General features: G+C 41.9%; 1 protein-coding gene across 1 annotated transcript in view; it reads right to left on the bottom strand.

The window, feature by feature from the left end:
* OS9 (OS9 endoplasmic reticulum lectin) overlaps nt 1-17,273 on the bottom strand; it is a 160,024-nt gene that overhangs the window by 121,782 nt on the left and 20,969 nt on the right. The window contains exon 2 of the mRNA XM_082246758.1: nt 7,983-8,159. Coding sequence (XP_082102884.1) covers nt 7,983-8,159 — 177 coding nt within the window. The remainder of the gene's footprint in view (nt 1-7,982; nt 8,160-17,273) is intronic.

Below are 17,273 nucleotides of genomic sequence, written 5' to 3'. Positions count from 1 at the left end.
TGTGCGGTGCAAATTTCAGCCATACACTTTGTATTGCTGAATTCGCACCGCATCTGCACTAAACTCGCACGAGGCTTTTTTTTATCCACAGCAGAATCAGATCGCATAGTGGTTCACACTAGTGCGATCCGATTCTGTGTGAACTTGCAGATCTCACTGCAATATGCAATCGCAACTGGGGGTGTAACTTTAATTGACACCCCCTGCGTATTGCATATGGCAGTGTGAACTGCCAGAGGTGCGGATGCGATGCGGGATCACGCTGCATATTCACAGCGTTCCTGCATCGCACAAATGTGAACCAGCACTGACAGCTGAAAAAAGGCATTAATAGCGCAAACACAAGGTCAGAAAAGACAGATGCTCGTCCAAAACAGACATTCGCCAGCAAAATAATATAGCAATCCATCAAAAACCCATATAATCCTTGATAGAGTCTCTAAATGTATGTAAAAGCAATCCAGGAAAGAAGAATCAAGATCCCAGGTGTGCAGATTGAAGGCATACACCTCACACTCCTCCACCAATTAGTGTCTCAATCCAGAGAAGATGGCAACTCACCAGACTGACGCTCATCCATTCTCATGGAAAGGCTCACAAGCGTAGCTACTAATCACACACAGGGGCACTGGATCCTACTGCTCACTCCTGGTCCTGATTCGACAGCCTCTGGACTTATTTTGGAATATAGTTCTGGATATAGGAAAAATCCTTTTCTCCACCCCTTGCACACAGTACACTCAGGATAAAAGAAAGAATTGCCGCAATAGTGTGATATTGTTTTCATAAAAACACACACTTTTATTAAAAGTTTCCTATATCATTACACTCACAAGTATAGTGAATTTTAAACAGCATGATTTGCAAGATTGCAAATTGACCAACACCCTGGGGTGTCTCCTCGGCCTCTCCACCGTGGTGTGGCATCCTCTTGGAGTGACTTGGGAGTCCGTCCGTCACTGCTGATCAATGCCGGTTGCCGTATGGTCACACCATGAAGCTTTTCGTCATTTCCGAAACCGGACCAGGAGTGAGCAGTAGGATCCAGTGCCCCTGTTGGTGATTAGTAGCTACATTTGTGAGCCTTTCCATGAGAGTGGATGGGCGTCAGTCCGGTGAGTTGCCATCTTCTCTGGATTGAGACACTAATTGGTGGAGGAGTGTGAGGTGTATTCCTTCAAGCTGCAAACCTGGGATCTTGATTCTTCTTTACTGGATTACTTTTACATCTATTTAGAGACTATAAAGGATTATATGGGTTTTTTGATGGATTGCAATATTATTTTGCTGGCGGATGTCTGTTGATGAGCATCTGTCTTTTCTGACCTTGTGTTTGCACTACTAATGCCTTTTTTTCAGCTGTTAAATTGGTACTTATTTGATTGTCGTTATAACTCCAAGTAGCAGCAACATGTCCATTAGTGGACATGAAACATCTGGGTTATCCCATACAGGTCATTTATGTGTGCAGGGGACCATTTTATATTGTTTTAAATTTATGAAAAATATTTTTGGCGTTTTATAATACTCCAGTTCACTGTAGTCACAGACTACAGTGAACTGGAGTATTATGAGGTTTATGAGGTTTAAAGGCTAAGTTCACCTTTTTTTTTTTTCCAAAATCCCAGCTCCCATGTACCACTATAGCATGAGTTTACCTCTTCTGCAGAAATAACAAAAATTTCTTCCATTTTATGCACTCACCTCACTGTCTGCATGGCTAATTAAAAAAAACTTCTCCATTTCTTCTGCCTTACTTCCTGGACAGACTATAGGTCATGACACAGGAAGCAGTTGACCAGCTGATTTCATTAGCTCACCCCCTGCATATCTACCCTCCTACATACCACCCACCTCCAGGTACACATTTTTTTAAAATTAAATGAAATCAGTGATCACCATTCTCACTAAATACAAAAGCATCAATTTTTTTTGTTCTACCTTAACTTCATCTTGCATAAATCGTTAATTTGGCAGAGTGTGCTGAGTGATCAGATAACAGCCTATGTGGATAGAGCTGTAGTATTGAAAACAGGAAAAAGTTTGTAATTTATGCAAATCTGATTGTACAATCGTCTTTAGATCTACCATCAACTATGTAGTTTAACCACTTCCATACCAGGCCATAGTCAAATGACGCCGGCAGGTAGCTTTTGTCGATCCGGGTGGCCGTCGTATGACGTCCGCCCGCTCTCGCCACTACTGCGCGCCCGATCAGAGATGAGGCTCGTCCCTTGGACAGAGCCCATCTCTGATCAAGGTAAACAGCCAATGAAATTGGCCATTTACCACGTGATCAGCTCCAATCACAGCCAATCACATGAGCGACTCCAGCGCGAGCCGCTCGGTCTCTCCGCAAAGCGCACCCCCCGGGGGGAACAGCGCGTCGATCAGGGACGAGGCTCGTCCCTCGGACAGAGCCCATCAGCGATCTAGGTAAAGAGCCAATGAAATTGGCTTTTTACCACATGACCAGCTGTCAATCACAGCCAGTCACAGAATGTCAACAGAGACAACGGTAACTAGCCGTTACCGTGCTCTCCTTCTCACACACTGATCCTGTGTGAGGAGGAGATTGCGGTAACAGCTAGTTACCAATCATAGTGCACCCCAAAACACATCGATTGCCCCCCCCCAATAAAGAGGACCTGTCACTAGCCCATCAAAGTACCCGAGAACCTGTCACCAGCCCATCAGGGTCCTCTGACGACAGGTACTCGGGTACTTTGAGTACCCGAATACCTCTCTGTAGCCCATCAGAGTACCTCTCTGTAGCCCATCAGAGTACCTCTCTGTAGCCCATCAGAGTACCTCTCTGTAGCCCATCAGAGTACCTCTCTGTAGCCCATCAGAGTACCTCTCTGAAGCCCATCAGAGTACCCCTCTGTAGCCCATCAGAGTACCCCTCTGTAGCCCATCAGAGTACCCCTCTGTAGCCCATCAGAGTACCCCTCTGTAGCCCATCAGAGTACCCGAGTACCCATCTGCAGCCCATGCCTCCTAGATTATGTGTCGGGGTGTTTGCTTTCCAAAATGGGGTCATTTTGTGGTTAATTCCCTTGTCTTGGTGTTCCAGGGCCTTCATAAGTGTGATAGGTTGTAATGAAATTATATGTGTAATTTATGCTCCTAGAACACCTGACGGTACTCCTTGTATGTTGGGCCTCTGTATTTGGCTATGCTGTGACAAAGTCCCACATATGTGGTATCGCCATGCTCAGAAGGAGTGGCAGAATGTATATTGGGTGTAATTGCAAGTATGCATATACTGTGTGTGAGAAATAACTTATGACAAATAAAAAATGATTTCTTCATTTTCCCAAGAATTGTGGGAAACAATTACAACTTCAAAAAACTCACCATGCCTCCACTAAATACCCTAGAATGTCTACTTTCCAAAAAGGGGTCATTTGGGGGGTATTTGTACTGTCCTGACATTTCAGGGCCTCAGGAAATGAGATAGGCCATCAGTACATCAGGTGTGATCAATTTTCAATGATTGGCACCATAGCTTGTAGACTCTCTATAACTTTCACACAGACTAAATAATAACCAGTAATTTGGGTTATTTTTACCAAAGATATGTAGAAGTATAAATTTTTGCCCAAATTTATGAAAAAAAAATTATTTGCAAAATTTTATAATTAGTAGAAACTAAAACAAATTTTTTTTTTTTTTTTCTCAAAATTTTCGCTATTTTTTCACTTCTATCGCAAAAAATAAAAAACCCAGTGGTGATTAAATACTACCAAAAGAAAGCTCTATTTGTGTGAAAATTTTTTTAAAAAATTTGATTGGGTACAGCGTTGTATGACTGAGTAATTATCATTCAAAATGTGAGAGCGATGAAAGCTGAAAATTGGTCTGGGCAGGAAAGGGGTGTAACTGCTCTGTATGGAAGTGGTTAAGGGCCTGCCTGATTGGATACAGAGTGATTGCATAAATGGGGTGTCCTCCTTTTATATAATTTTGGTAAATCTAAAGAAGATTGTACAATCAGATTATATAATGTATGGCCATCTTTATACATCTAAAATTAACTAGTTGTGCTTTCAGTGCCATTAAATTGTTAACAGCACATCAAACGCAGAAGCAAACACACATTTTGCCATGTGAAATGCTGCAAAATGCGCAGTAACAAAAACATGCAACCCCCAACACGCCAAAATGTCCCATGAGCCACATGTAGCACACCTCATTGAAAACAGGCTGCCCTATGCGTCACGAGAAAAAAAAAAAATTAAACAAAAAAAATGTGCACTCCCACTATGCTAGATGTAAATGGGGCCTGAAAGTGAAATTGGTGTGTACACAAGATCAATGAGGTTTCTTAACATCTGCCCATTTCCAGATGCATGGCCAACTGAACTGATAATGGGTGCTTTTGCCTTGTGATTCAGGAAAGCGCTGCACCAAAATTCACAGGAAAAAAAAAAATGTCAGTAGCTTCTCTGGGGTGATCGTTGCTTGTAGGGCAGCCCATTCAAATGGATGGGCTGCCCTATGCGTAACAAGTGAAAATGCTCCAAAACAAAAAAAACCTGCATGTGAGAATGAAGAAGAGTTTCTTATGCAGAGATGTGAACGGGGATTGACAGCTGAATGTTTCCGTCTGATCCTTCCCATTTACTTGTATAAAGATGGCCACACACTATGCAATCTGATTGTACAATTTCCTTTATATTTACCAAGACTATGGAATTTCTAGGACCCACTCATTCTGTATCCAAACAGGCAGGCCCTTGTACTATATAGTTGATGGTAGATCTATAGAAGATTGTAGAATAAGATTGCATAGTGTATGGTGAGCTTTACAGAACCCAGGACATACTTTGTTTTCAACACTACAGGTCTATCCACATAGGCTGTTATCTGATTGCTCAGCACACTCCAAATAAACCATCTGTGCAAGATGAAAGTTAAGGTAGAGAAAAATCTATGCCTCTATTTAGCGAGACCGGTGATCACGAATGGCATTTTATTTTAAAAATGTGCACCTGGAGGTGGCTGGTAGGTAGAAGGGTAGCTGGAACTTCGCTTTTAAACTAGACCCATCATGACAAACATGAAGGTTGCGATTCCTGATCTCTACTTGAAAATACTACTGTCCTTTGCTGACCCTCCACTTCAATACGGAGTCACTTCAATACTGAGTCACAGACCCAGAACATGTTTTCATATCAGAAAACGTCAGGGAGAGAATGATTAATACAGGTCAGTAATGCAAAGTATTGAATTGTGGAAATGACAGGTGGTTCACAGAAGCAGCTCAGCAATGTCAGCCCTGCGTTTCCTTCCACCAGGTTTCCACCAAATCACATGAACAATGATCACCATTAGTCGACAGCTCCATAGAAGCCCCTGGCAGACACATGCTATACTTTAGAAACAATGAGTCCAATGGCCCATTTCTGCAAATCCCCATCTCTATACCAACGACTTTTTCAGGCAACGGTTCAAAGGGCTGACATCTGGGAATAGTGAAACTGCGTAAGGAGAGGTTTTACCTGAGCACACAACCACGCTTGCCTGAATATTAAGGGGTCTATGGCCTAAATTCTCCACAATACATCTTACCCTTCCATTAGCTACATTCTTCTAAATACATCTTACATTTTCCATTGGCTACACTCTTCTGAATAAGGCTTACCCTTCCAATGCCTATATGCACAAGTGTAACATAAGTGTAAGGAGGAGTTAAAGTGGATGTAAACCCTCACATTATACACAGTGAAGTGAATAACCTCAGATGATACACAGACATAAAAAAATCCTCCTACATAGGTTTTACTTGTTTAACTGCGGTCTTCTCTTGGCTACAACCCTTCAAAGTGCTGATTTGTGATAAAATCATTCTGCATCTGTGAGGAGTACAGAGGAGGGGTGGAGAACTGCAGTTACATTGTGCAAGAGCTGACTGAAGGAAAGGGACACCCCTCCCCCTCTCTACACATAGGCAGAGGAATGAAGTAACATGCAGAGCTGTATTCGAAATAGACAAGCTGTGTGCTTTTCTCCCTCCCCGACACAAATTTTAGGTCATGGTATCGCATGTGTCGGGAAAACTTATCAGAAGTGACTCATGATAGAGGAATGAAGCACCGGAGAGAAAAACGACACTTCGAGCTTTGGAGAGAGTAGTAAATACTACAGATATATGTGCTTAGTTCAAATTTCATGACTGGGGTTTACAACCATTAAATTTCAGCCTCTGCTGATCTCTAAACTGCTGGCACTTTACTCTGCAGCTTGAGAGGTGTTAGGGTTGCAGCCCCTGTCTCCAACCTATAGCAATACCCCAAGAGACTTGGGTAACTTGGCTTTTGCTATCCAAGCTCTCCAGAACTGTGACTGAACAAGAAATAAGCTGACCCATGTTTTCGCATCAATACAGCGGACTTCTCCCCTGCCTTCTTTACTTTGCGTTTAACATACCTTTGAGCGAATTAGCTGCGCATTTATATGCTTACAAATGACAATGTTGGTGAGGTATGTCCCTCCAGTGCCCCCAGTGTTCTAGAGGCACATATTATTGTGTCACCAATCCCTCCTAAGGTAGACATCTATTAGCTGGCAACAATCACAGTGTTTTTATATGCAGCCTACCATACGTGTGCACACATTCCTTGCAAAACATACATTGTACTAATCGCATACATACCCCTGAAGAAGATTGTAGAACAAACAATATCGAAACACGCTTGGCGTTTGCTCTGTCATTGTAGCAACTTCTTATGACAGGAATCATGGGATTATCGCTTACAGTGTGCTTTTATTCAAGACTGCAAAATGTTGTAAAATGTCTGTTATTGGTACGCTTCACTGTTGTATTCATGGTTTTAACCTTGAGACAATAAATTATTAATTTTATGATTTCCACTTTCGGACTAGTCTTTTCCTTTAAAGTTCCACCCATAGGGTTCTTCTTTATTATTTAGCTATCAACAGGGATGTGGGCAACTCCTAGCTCCTGATCCCAACAGTTGTTCCCACAATACCTAAAGAGAGGACATCGTCCCAAGGGTACCCCACACTGTGCCTCCCCACACTATGAGCAAAGTAGGATGAAGAGCTACAAGAAAAAAAATCTCCAAACCACCTAACTTGAAGCGGTCTGCCAGATTTAAAGCAGCTGGCATGTCAGAATCAGACTGCAGGGTGCAGTGCTGCAGACGGGAGAAATTCTGCTCTAAAACTTCTGGAAGATCAAGGTCGGCTCAATCCCCCTCCCTGGTGTCTCTGGATGCCTGCATCAAGGTAAGCTCATGCACCTGCCATACTGCTATCCTTTCAGAGAGACCAACAGCAGAGATACCCAGGCAATCTCCACTAGAGCCTCTGCACCCATGGGTATAGTTACTTCTCCATCAAAGAAGGAACCTTTGGGGGTAAAAGCAAAAAGGTGATGGGGAGATTCTACAACTAGGATAACAAAAAGTATCTGGGATTTTTTAGGTTAAGCAACCCCTCCAGGTCCACTGTCACTGAAATCATTAGGAAAAATATACTAGGAGGTCCCTGCAACTAACACAAAGGCTTGAGGGAACGCCACAAAAACATTTAACAGTAACATGATATTTCGGTTAGGCCGGAGGAAACAAATATTAGAGGAAACTAGGTAAACTGTGCTCCTATTGATTATGGATGATGGGTATCCTGTTTTAGGAAGGGGAGCCTGTCTCTCATAAGCTGTCCTGGAAGAGAACTTGGGGCCAAAAAAAAAAAAAAAAAAAAAAAAAAAAAAAAAGTTATAATGGTTAAATCACCTTGAATCTTCTTACAACTTAAATTCATTACAGTAGAAGATATGGTCGCTTTTTTTTTTTTAAAAACAGGACTTTTAACATTCAACTTAAAGTGGAGTTCCACCCATTTTTTCAACAATACAAAAATTGCATCTATTCCCCAAATGATCACAGTATTAATTTGGCAGTGAACTCTACACATGGGAGGTCACAGTCTGAATGTACAGTTAAGTGTACCTTGGTTAAGCATGGTGCAGCCTCCATAGGTTTAAGGAGATCAGTAATTCCGAGTCCAGAGTAGGCCTGAGTGTCTTCCTCCTTCTCCTGCTGAAATTTTACAGCAATTGCTGGAAGTTTACATTCATAATTCTGCTTGTATTTTGAGGCAATTGTTACAATATTGTCAGCTTTGCTCTGGGGGGGGAAAAAAAAAGAAAAAAAAAAAAAAAAAAAAAGAAGAATTAGTTATTTTTTTCTGTTGAGGTGTATAGATTTAATACACAACATTCAGAATTTAATCTAGTTGTTGCAGTTACACTTTAAAACTGATGTGATGCTTTATGATGTAATTCAAACAAATACACAAGAGGTTACCTTCAATGAAAACCATTACGTGAAAAAAAAAAAAATAAAAAAAAAAAGTGGAAGGAGATGCTGACAATGGCATGCTGCGTCCCACTGACTTCAATACAAACTTGCGTCCTATTGACTTCAAATGCAAAAATTGCCAGCCACAATAATTAGGTTTGTTTTTTTGTTTTTGTTTTTTTAAACTGTCCTTTTGGTTTTGGCCAAATTCATCCTGAATTTTCCGGGTTTGGCACTTTTTTTGTGAACCACTATCGCAAGCCAAAAAAAAATTCACACACACACACACACACACACACACACAGTGCCTTGCGAAAGTATTTGGCCCCCTTGAACTTTGACCTTTTGCCACATTTCAGGCTTCAAAGATATAAAACTTTAATTTTTTGTGAAGAATCAACAAGTGGGACACAATCATTAAGTGGACCGAAATTTATTGGATATTTCAAACAAATAAAAAACTGAAAAATTGGGCGTGCAAAATTATTCAGCCCCCTTAAGTGAATACTTTGTAGCGCCACCTTTTGCTGCGATTACAGCTGTAAGTCGCTTGGGGTATGTCTCTATCGGTTTTGCACATCGAGAGACTGAAATTTTTGCCCATTCCTCCTTGCAAAACAGCTCGAGCTCAGTGAGGTTGGATGGAGAGCGTTTGTGAACAGCATTTTTCAATTCTTTCCACAGATTCTCGATTGGATTCAGGTCTGGACTTTGACTTGGCCATTCTAACACCTGGATATGTTTATTTGTGAACCATTCCATTGTAGATTTTGCTTTATGTTTTGGATCATTGTCTTGTTGGAAGACAAATCTCCATCCCAGTCTCAGGTCTTTTGCAGACTCCATCAGGTTTTCTTCCAGAATGGTCCTGCATTTGGCTTCATCCATCTTCCCATCAATTTTAACCATCTTCCCTGTCCCTGCTGAAGAAAAGCAGGCCCAAACCATGATGCTGCCACCACCATGTTTGACAGTGGGGATGGTGTGTTAAGGGTGATGAGCTGTGTTGCTTTTACGCCAAACATAACGTTTTGCATTGTTGCCAAAAAGTTTGATTTTGGTTTCATCTGACCAGAGCACCTTCTTCCACATGTTTAGTGCGTCTCCTAGGTTGCTTGTGGCAAACTTTAAACGACACTTTTTATGGATATCTTTAAGAAATGGCTTTCTTCTTGCCACTCTTCCATAAAGGCCAGATTTGTGCAGTCTACGGCTGATTGTTGTCCTATGGACGGAGTTTCCCACCTCAGCTGTAGATCTCTGCAGTTCATCCAGAGTGATCATGGGCCTCTTGGCTGCATCTCTGATCAGTGTTATCCTTGTATGAGCTGAAAGTTTAGAGGGACTGCCAGGTCTTCGTAGATTTGCAGTGGTCTGATACTCCTTCCATTTCAATATTAATCGCTTGCACAGTGCTCCTTGGGATGTTTAAAGCTTGGGAAATATTTTTGTATCCAAATCCGGCTTTAAACTTCTCCACAACAGTATCTCGGACCTGCCTGGTGTGTTCCTTGTTCTTCATGATGCTCTCTGCGCTTTAAACGGACCTCAGACTATCACAGTGCAGGTGCACTTATACGGAGACTTGATTACACACAGGTGGATTCTATTTATCATCATTAGCCATTTAGGTCAACATTGGATCATTCAGAGATCCTCACTGAACTTCTGGAGAGAGAGTTTGGCTCCTGCGCACTGGATGGAGCGGGTTGGCATGGAGTTTTGCGTAAGATTTGCAAATAATTCCAGCTACCTATATATCTTTGGCTCTACTGGGCATTCCGACACGCAGACTTCACTTAACATAGCCTCTGCGCAATTTTACATCATGCGTTTAGTCTGAATTTACATTAAGGGACAAGATCCAGGATATATAAAAAAGTCTCCCCAGCCCAGAAGACTTAAAGGACCAAGAGTGCAGGAACAAGCAATAATTGGATGCTAGCATACAGGAAGCTCAGTAGACATTACTTTACAATTATTGAAAATAGCTGCTAAACACCTATCTATAATCCAAACTAAGAAAATAGGAGGTAGCTTACAATTATTATTAGGGCTGAAACAACTAATCAGCATAATCGGTTATGAAAATAGTTGTCAACTATTTTAATAATCGTTTAGTTGGTCAGTAGTTGGCCTGCATACAGAATGCATTATTTGTTTATATACAAAATACAGTGCAGTGCACATACAGCTCAGTACACCATCCAAACATGGAATTAAAGCGGTAGTATACTGCGCTTTTGAATTTTTACCTACAGGCTAGCACATTATGCCATTGTCCTGCAGGGTTTTTTTTTTTTCCCCAAACACGGGGGATACAACCACTTTACGTGTCTGAGAACTTAAATGGATTGTAAAGGCAGAAGTATTTTTTTTTAATCTTAATGCATTTTTGAATGAACCACTTAAGGCCTGGAAGGTTTTACCCCCTAATGACCTGGCCATTATTTGAGATACAGCGCTGCGTTACTTTCACTGACTGTCGTGCGACACTACACCCAAACAAAATCAATGTCGCCCCCCCCAAAATGGAAGTTTTCATTTGGTGGTATTTGATCTCTTCTGCGGTTTTTATTTTTTGAGCTAAAATTATATATATATATATATATATATATATATATATATATATATATATATATATATATATATATATATATAATAAAAAAATAAAAAAAAAAAAAAAAAACTTTCTGCTATAAAACATTCACAATAAAAAAAAAAAAAAAAAAATTAGAAAAATGAATAGGTTTTCATTAAATTTAGACCAATATGTATTCTGCTAAATATTTTTGGTTAAAAGAAAAAAAATCCAATATTAATTGATTTGCGATAAAGATATTGCATCTACAAACTAGGGGAAATATTGTCATTGTTATTCATTTTTTTTTTTTTATTTACTAGTAATGGCGGTGATCAGCGATTTTTAGCAGAACTGCGACATTGCAGGAGACATATTGGACATCAGACTTTTGATGGGACCAGTGACATTACTACAGTAATAAGTGCTAAAAATATGCACTGTTACTGTACCAATGACACTGGCATGGAAGAGGCTAACACCAGGGGCGATCAAAGTGTTAATTTTGTACCTAGGGGATGCTTTTCTAACTGTGTGGGGGGGATGTACTTACTGGATATCCACAGAGACCTGTGTTCCTAAATAGGAGGAACACAGGATCCCTGTGTTTATCACAGACAGAACAGCGATGTGCCAATATGTACTTCGGCAGACCGCCGTTCTGTCTCCATGGGGAGTAATCGCCGGTGCCCGGCAGACTTTGAGTCTGCCGGACCTGTTGATTGGCTTCCCCTCTAGCCAATCGGCACCTGCGCGCATCCCCACTAACTGCTACAAAAAACGATGTACAGGTACGTAATTTTGGGCAACCAAGCTGACCTGCAGCAGAACTGCAGAGGCTGGTCAGCAAGTAGTTTAGAAAAAACAAAAACAAACACACCACACGTTCTGTGTACAAAAGCCCCCCTAAGGGTCCATTCACACTAGCGCGACTTGACAATTCACAGTCGGTCGCCTGCCATTGATTAGCACAGGACCCGTTCTAATAGGAGCGACACAAGTCGCTCCGACTTAGAAAAAGGGTCTTGTACTACTTTGGGGGCAACCTGGAGGCGACTTGCATTGACTTCAATTATATGAAGTCCGTGCAAGTCGCGCCGAGGTCTCGATGCACGCTGTGCACCGCGACTTCACAGGTCGCCCCACAAAATCCTGTTAAGGCAGTGTGAATGGGCTGTAATACTTACCTGAGCCCGTCTATATCTAGCGATGTTACAGGAGTGTCTCATTGGCTGAGACAGCATGCGGCACGATTGGCTCCTGCTGCTGTTAATCAAAATCATTCAGCCAATTAGGAGAGAGAGAGCGAGAGAGAGAGCGAGAGCGAGAGATGTGATTTGGTTCGGGTGCCCCCCATAGCAAGCTGCTTGCTGTGGGGGCACTTAACAGGAGGGAGGGGCCAGGAGCACCAAAGAGGGACCCGAGAAGAGGAGGATCCGGGCCACTCTGTGCAAAAACACTGCACAGAGGTGGCAAGTATAACATAAAAAAAAAAAAGAAGACGACTTTACAATCACTTTAATAGTGTGAATGTGTCAGAAGCAATGCCTCATAGGACATGTAGTTCTGGGCAGAAGTAAACGAGTGCTTCTAAAAGCATGCATTTTTTTTTTTACCTTGCTATAGGGGCACGCTATACTATACTAAACTTTGCAGCTTGCTATAGGGGCACTCTGAAAGTGCCAGAAGCACTGGCGGGGAACCCCAGAAGAGAAGAATAAGGGATGCTCTGTGAAAAACCACTGCACAGGGCAGAGAAGCATGACAAGTTTATTGTTTAAAAAAATCAGGGTAATAGACTTGAAGAAATGTAAGGCATTACAACATTTAGATTAGAATACTTTTACGTGTGTGGGTGTTGTAAATAGATTATATCTTTTCATGTGACAACACTGAAGAAATGACACTCTGCTACAATGTAAAGTAGTGAGTGTACAGCTTTTATACCAGTGTAAATTTGCTGTCCCCTCAAAATAACTCAACACGCAGCGATTAATGTCTAAACCGCTGGCAACAAAAGTGAGTACACCTCTAAGTAAAAATGTCCATATTGGGCCCAAAGTGTCAATATTTTTTATGTGGCCACCTTTATTTTCCAGCACTGCCTTAACCCTCTTGGGCATGGAGTTCACCAGAGCTTCACAGGTTGCCACCGCAGTCCTCTTCACCTCCTCAGCGACGTCACAGGGCTGGTGGATGTTAGAGACCTTGCACTCCTCCACCTTCCGTTTGAGGATGCCCCACAGATGCTCAATAGGGTTTAGGTCTAGAGCTTTGCCAGTCCATCACCTTTACCCTCAGCTTCTTTAGCAAGGCACCGGTCATCTTGGAGGTGTGTTCGTGGTAGTTATGTTGGAATACTGCCCTGCAGCCCAGTCTCCGAAGGGAGGGGGATCATGCTCTGCTTCAGTATTTCACAGAACAGGTTGGCATTCATGGTTCCCCCAATGAACTAACTCCTAAGTGCGGTCAGCACTCATGCAGCCCCAGACCATGACATGACCATGACCACCACCATGCTTGACTGTAGGCAAGACACACTTGTCTTTTTACTCCCCACCTGGCTGCTGCCACACATGCTTGACACCATCTGAACCAAATAAGTTTATTTTGGTCTCATTAGACCACAGGACATGGTTCCAGTAATCCATGTCCTTAGTCTGCTTGTCTTCAGCAAATTGTTTGCGGGCTTCCCTCTGGGACAGCCATGCAGACCAATCTGATGCAGTGTGCGGCGTATGATCTGATCACTGACAGGCTGACCCCCCACCCCCCCCCCCACCCCTTCAACCTCTGCAGCAATGCTGGCAGCACTCGTGTTTATTCCCCAAGAGAACTTCTGGATAGGACGCTTAGCACTTAACTTCTTTGGCCGACCATGGCAAGGCCTGTTCTGAGTGGAACCTGTCCTGTTAAACCGCTGTATGGGTGTTGGCCACAGTGCTGCAGCTCTGTTTCAGGGTCTTGGCAATCTTTATGTAGATTCTTTTTTTAGATCCTCAGAGTTCTTTGCCATGAGGTGCCAAGTTGAACTTCCAGTGACCAGTATGAGAGAGTGAGAGCGATCACACCAAATTTAACACCCCTGCTCCCCATTCACACCTGAGACCTTATAACACCGAGTCACATGACACCAGGGAGGGAAAAATGGCTAATTGTGCCCAATTTGGATATTTTCACTTATGGGGTGTACTCACTTTTGTTGCCATCGGTTTAGACATTATTGGCTGTGTGTTGAGTTATTTTGAGGGGACAGAAAATGTACAATGTTATACAAGCTGTGCACTCACTACTTTACATTGTAGCAAAGTGTCATTTCTTCAGTGTTGTCACATGAAAATATACAATAACATATTCACAAAAATGTGAGGGGTATATCACACATACACACACCCAGAATGTAAAAGCGATTCTTCAGGTGCACATCAGGCAGTGGCGATCACCCAGACTCCAGTATATAGAAAAAACTACATAGATCCAATCTGCAGCACCTATTCTATTTAGTAAGAGTGTTAAAAAAAAAAAAAAAAAAAAAAAACTCATAGAAGACATCAAACTAACATTTTAGGTCTATTAAGATCCTTCATCAGGTAGAGTAAGCATGAAAATGTGTTTAGCGCAACTTCTCTCATCAACTGGAAATGAGCATCACCTGGATAATCTTCACTCAACGTAAAATAGAGACTAATATTACAGCTAATATTCAGGAGATACACAATATAACAGTGTTACTGGTTATCCATATACACAAAGAAAAAAAGAAGAAACAAAATATTTACAAAAAGATGTAAATCATAATCTGTATTCAAACCTCTAGTCTAGGATAACTAGCATTGAGTTGTGAAATCCAATTTACTTCCCTCTGTTGTAACTTTAACTCCATATTTCCCCCTCTCTTTAGTTGTGGTATGTCATCAATTACCATAAATCTTAGCTGGACTACAGTGTGACCACACTGTCTAAAATGATTAGCAACTGGTAATTCAGACTGGGGAATGAATAGAGGATTTATGTTGATATATCCGGTCCTTAATTTGTTTGAGTGGTCTTCCCTACATAGTATAACCCACATGGACATTTTAGGATATAAATCACATATGTACTCTGACACGTGTAAAATCCTTTAATGTCAATAGTTTTCCCTGTATGGGGATGTGTAAATGAAGTGCCCTTGATCATACTAGAGCACTGAACACAGGATCAGCAGGGGAAGGAACCATTTTTTTTTGGACCTAATCATATTGGTACTCCCTTCACTTTCTCACTCAATCTCATTTAATAATCATCTCCTCAATAGTTCTACCCCTCCTATAAGATGATAAAGAAGGGGCTTTAAACTCATCAATATCAGGAAAGGCCTCTCTAAGGTTTCTCCAGTGCCTTTTAATCACTGAATAAATCTGTGCAGAATAGGAATGATATTGTGAAACAAAAGGAATCTCTTATTCTGCCTTTTCACTCTCCTGGACTCTCAATCTCTCATGGGTTAACGGTTGTATCGGATAACCTATGTCTGCAAGTCTATTTTGCATCTCTAATATATAGATCCAGTCTCAATGATGTTTTACTGGCTATGCAATTCACACGTGTGACATCTGTCAGACTGCGAGGGCATCTCCTGTGCAAAGCCCTCTTCAGATCACCCCACAGTCACATATAAAATTACTATGCAAAAATATGAAATTCGGGAAGAGTTTCTCTGCAGATATGGAATATTAAACAGTGATATATAGAAATGAAGGACCATTGCTCCCAAGCAATATTATACCGTTAGTCAATTGTCAGAGCCCTGTAAAAAAAAAAAAAAAAAAAAAAAAAAAAAAAAAAAAAAAGGTACCGCTATTGCTTATGTGCAAAATGTACGGTAAATGCTAATGCAGAGAGGTTCCGGATAAAAAGAAAGCGAAATAAGGAAATGGGAGAATGAAGAAAAAGAGGCCATCTCTGTCCCAGGGGTTCACTATGGGCATATTGACTCATTGTGTTGGATTACAGTTCACTGGGGTACTGTGCACCCAACTTTTCACCTCATCAAAGTTGTCTTCCATGCTTTTGCAATTGTCCGTTTTATGCAGGGAACAAGTCCTGGGGAAAAAAAAGTGTGGGGACTCACCCAAGATTACCACCCCCTTAAAAATAAAAAAGTATATATACATATACACACACACACACACACACACCTTTTGAGGAGCGAGGGACACTTTAGTGACTGGGTAACTGGTCGAGGGCCACAAAGAGCAGAGCGGACAGATCAGATGACAGGTCCATGTTAGCATATGCAGAGCAGACACGGACACAGCCTGCTCTACTCTATGGGCCCTCCAATCTGATCTGCCCACACAGAAGGAGACGGATCCCCTTCTGTTTTTTTCAGTGGATCGTATTGAGTTCCTGCAGGTATCGCTGGTTGCTGCTGTCCCCCAGGCAAGGGTGGCAGGTGGCTGCTAACTGGCTGTCCTCCAGGGCTGGTACTGCTGGTGGATACTGCTGGCTTGTACTACTGGGGGATACTGCTGGTGGATACGGCTGGCTGGTTCCCACCTGCATCCTTAGTGGATTAATAGTACTACTGGAGTATTTATAACTATAAATTTTGAGGATTTTTTACAACAATGTTTTATAACAGGCTAATCTCGCATATGGTTAAAGCGTCATACACTCTGCATTCATCACAAATAACTGGCTGTCCTCCAGGGCTGGTACTGCTAGTGGATACTGCTGGTGGGTGCTGCTGACAGGTACTGCTGGTAGAGGCTACTGCTGGCAGGTACTGCTGGTGGCTACTGTTTTTCTAACAGGCTAATCTTGCATATGGTTCAAGCATCACACACTCTCCATTCATCCCAAATAAAGTACATATACCAGGGATTCCCAAACAACGGCCCTCCAGTTCAGGAACTACAATTCCAATCATGCCTAGTCATGTATGTGAATGTCAGAGTTTTACAATGCCTCATGGGAAGTGTAGTTCCGCAACTGCTGGAGGGCCGTAGTTTGGGAATCCCTGACATATACCATATACCCATATGCATAGTAGCTAGGGTTGTCTGACAAGGGAACTATCATCATCCCGGAGCCATGGACATACAGCAGCTGCTACAGATTACAACAATTCTCACTTGATACAAACATTTCTCTCCTCTCTCTCTACACCTCTCCTTCTGGCAGCAAATGACAGCACAAGTAGTCATAGCATAAACACCTGATAAGATAACTAGAAAAATCAGACAGAGCTATCTATTCCGGTCCTAGGGGGAAGAACTGAGCTGACCTGATCAATAACAGCAACCAACCTGTAAACAGGATAAAATGCCAAATTCAAAAAAGGTACTGCTATATTTAAAACACAACATTTAGTG

This window comes from Pelophylax lessonae (assembly GCF_965119305.1).
Source record: "Pelophylax lessonae genome assembly, chromosome: 2".
Lineage (NCBI taxonomy): Eukaryota > Metazoa > Chordata > Amphibia > Anura > Ranidae > Pelophylax > Pelophylax lessonae.
The sequence above is the reverse complement of the archived record's forward strand: the minus strand, read 5'-3'. Positions and strand labels throughout refer to the sequence as shown.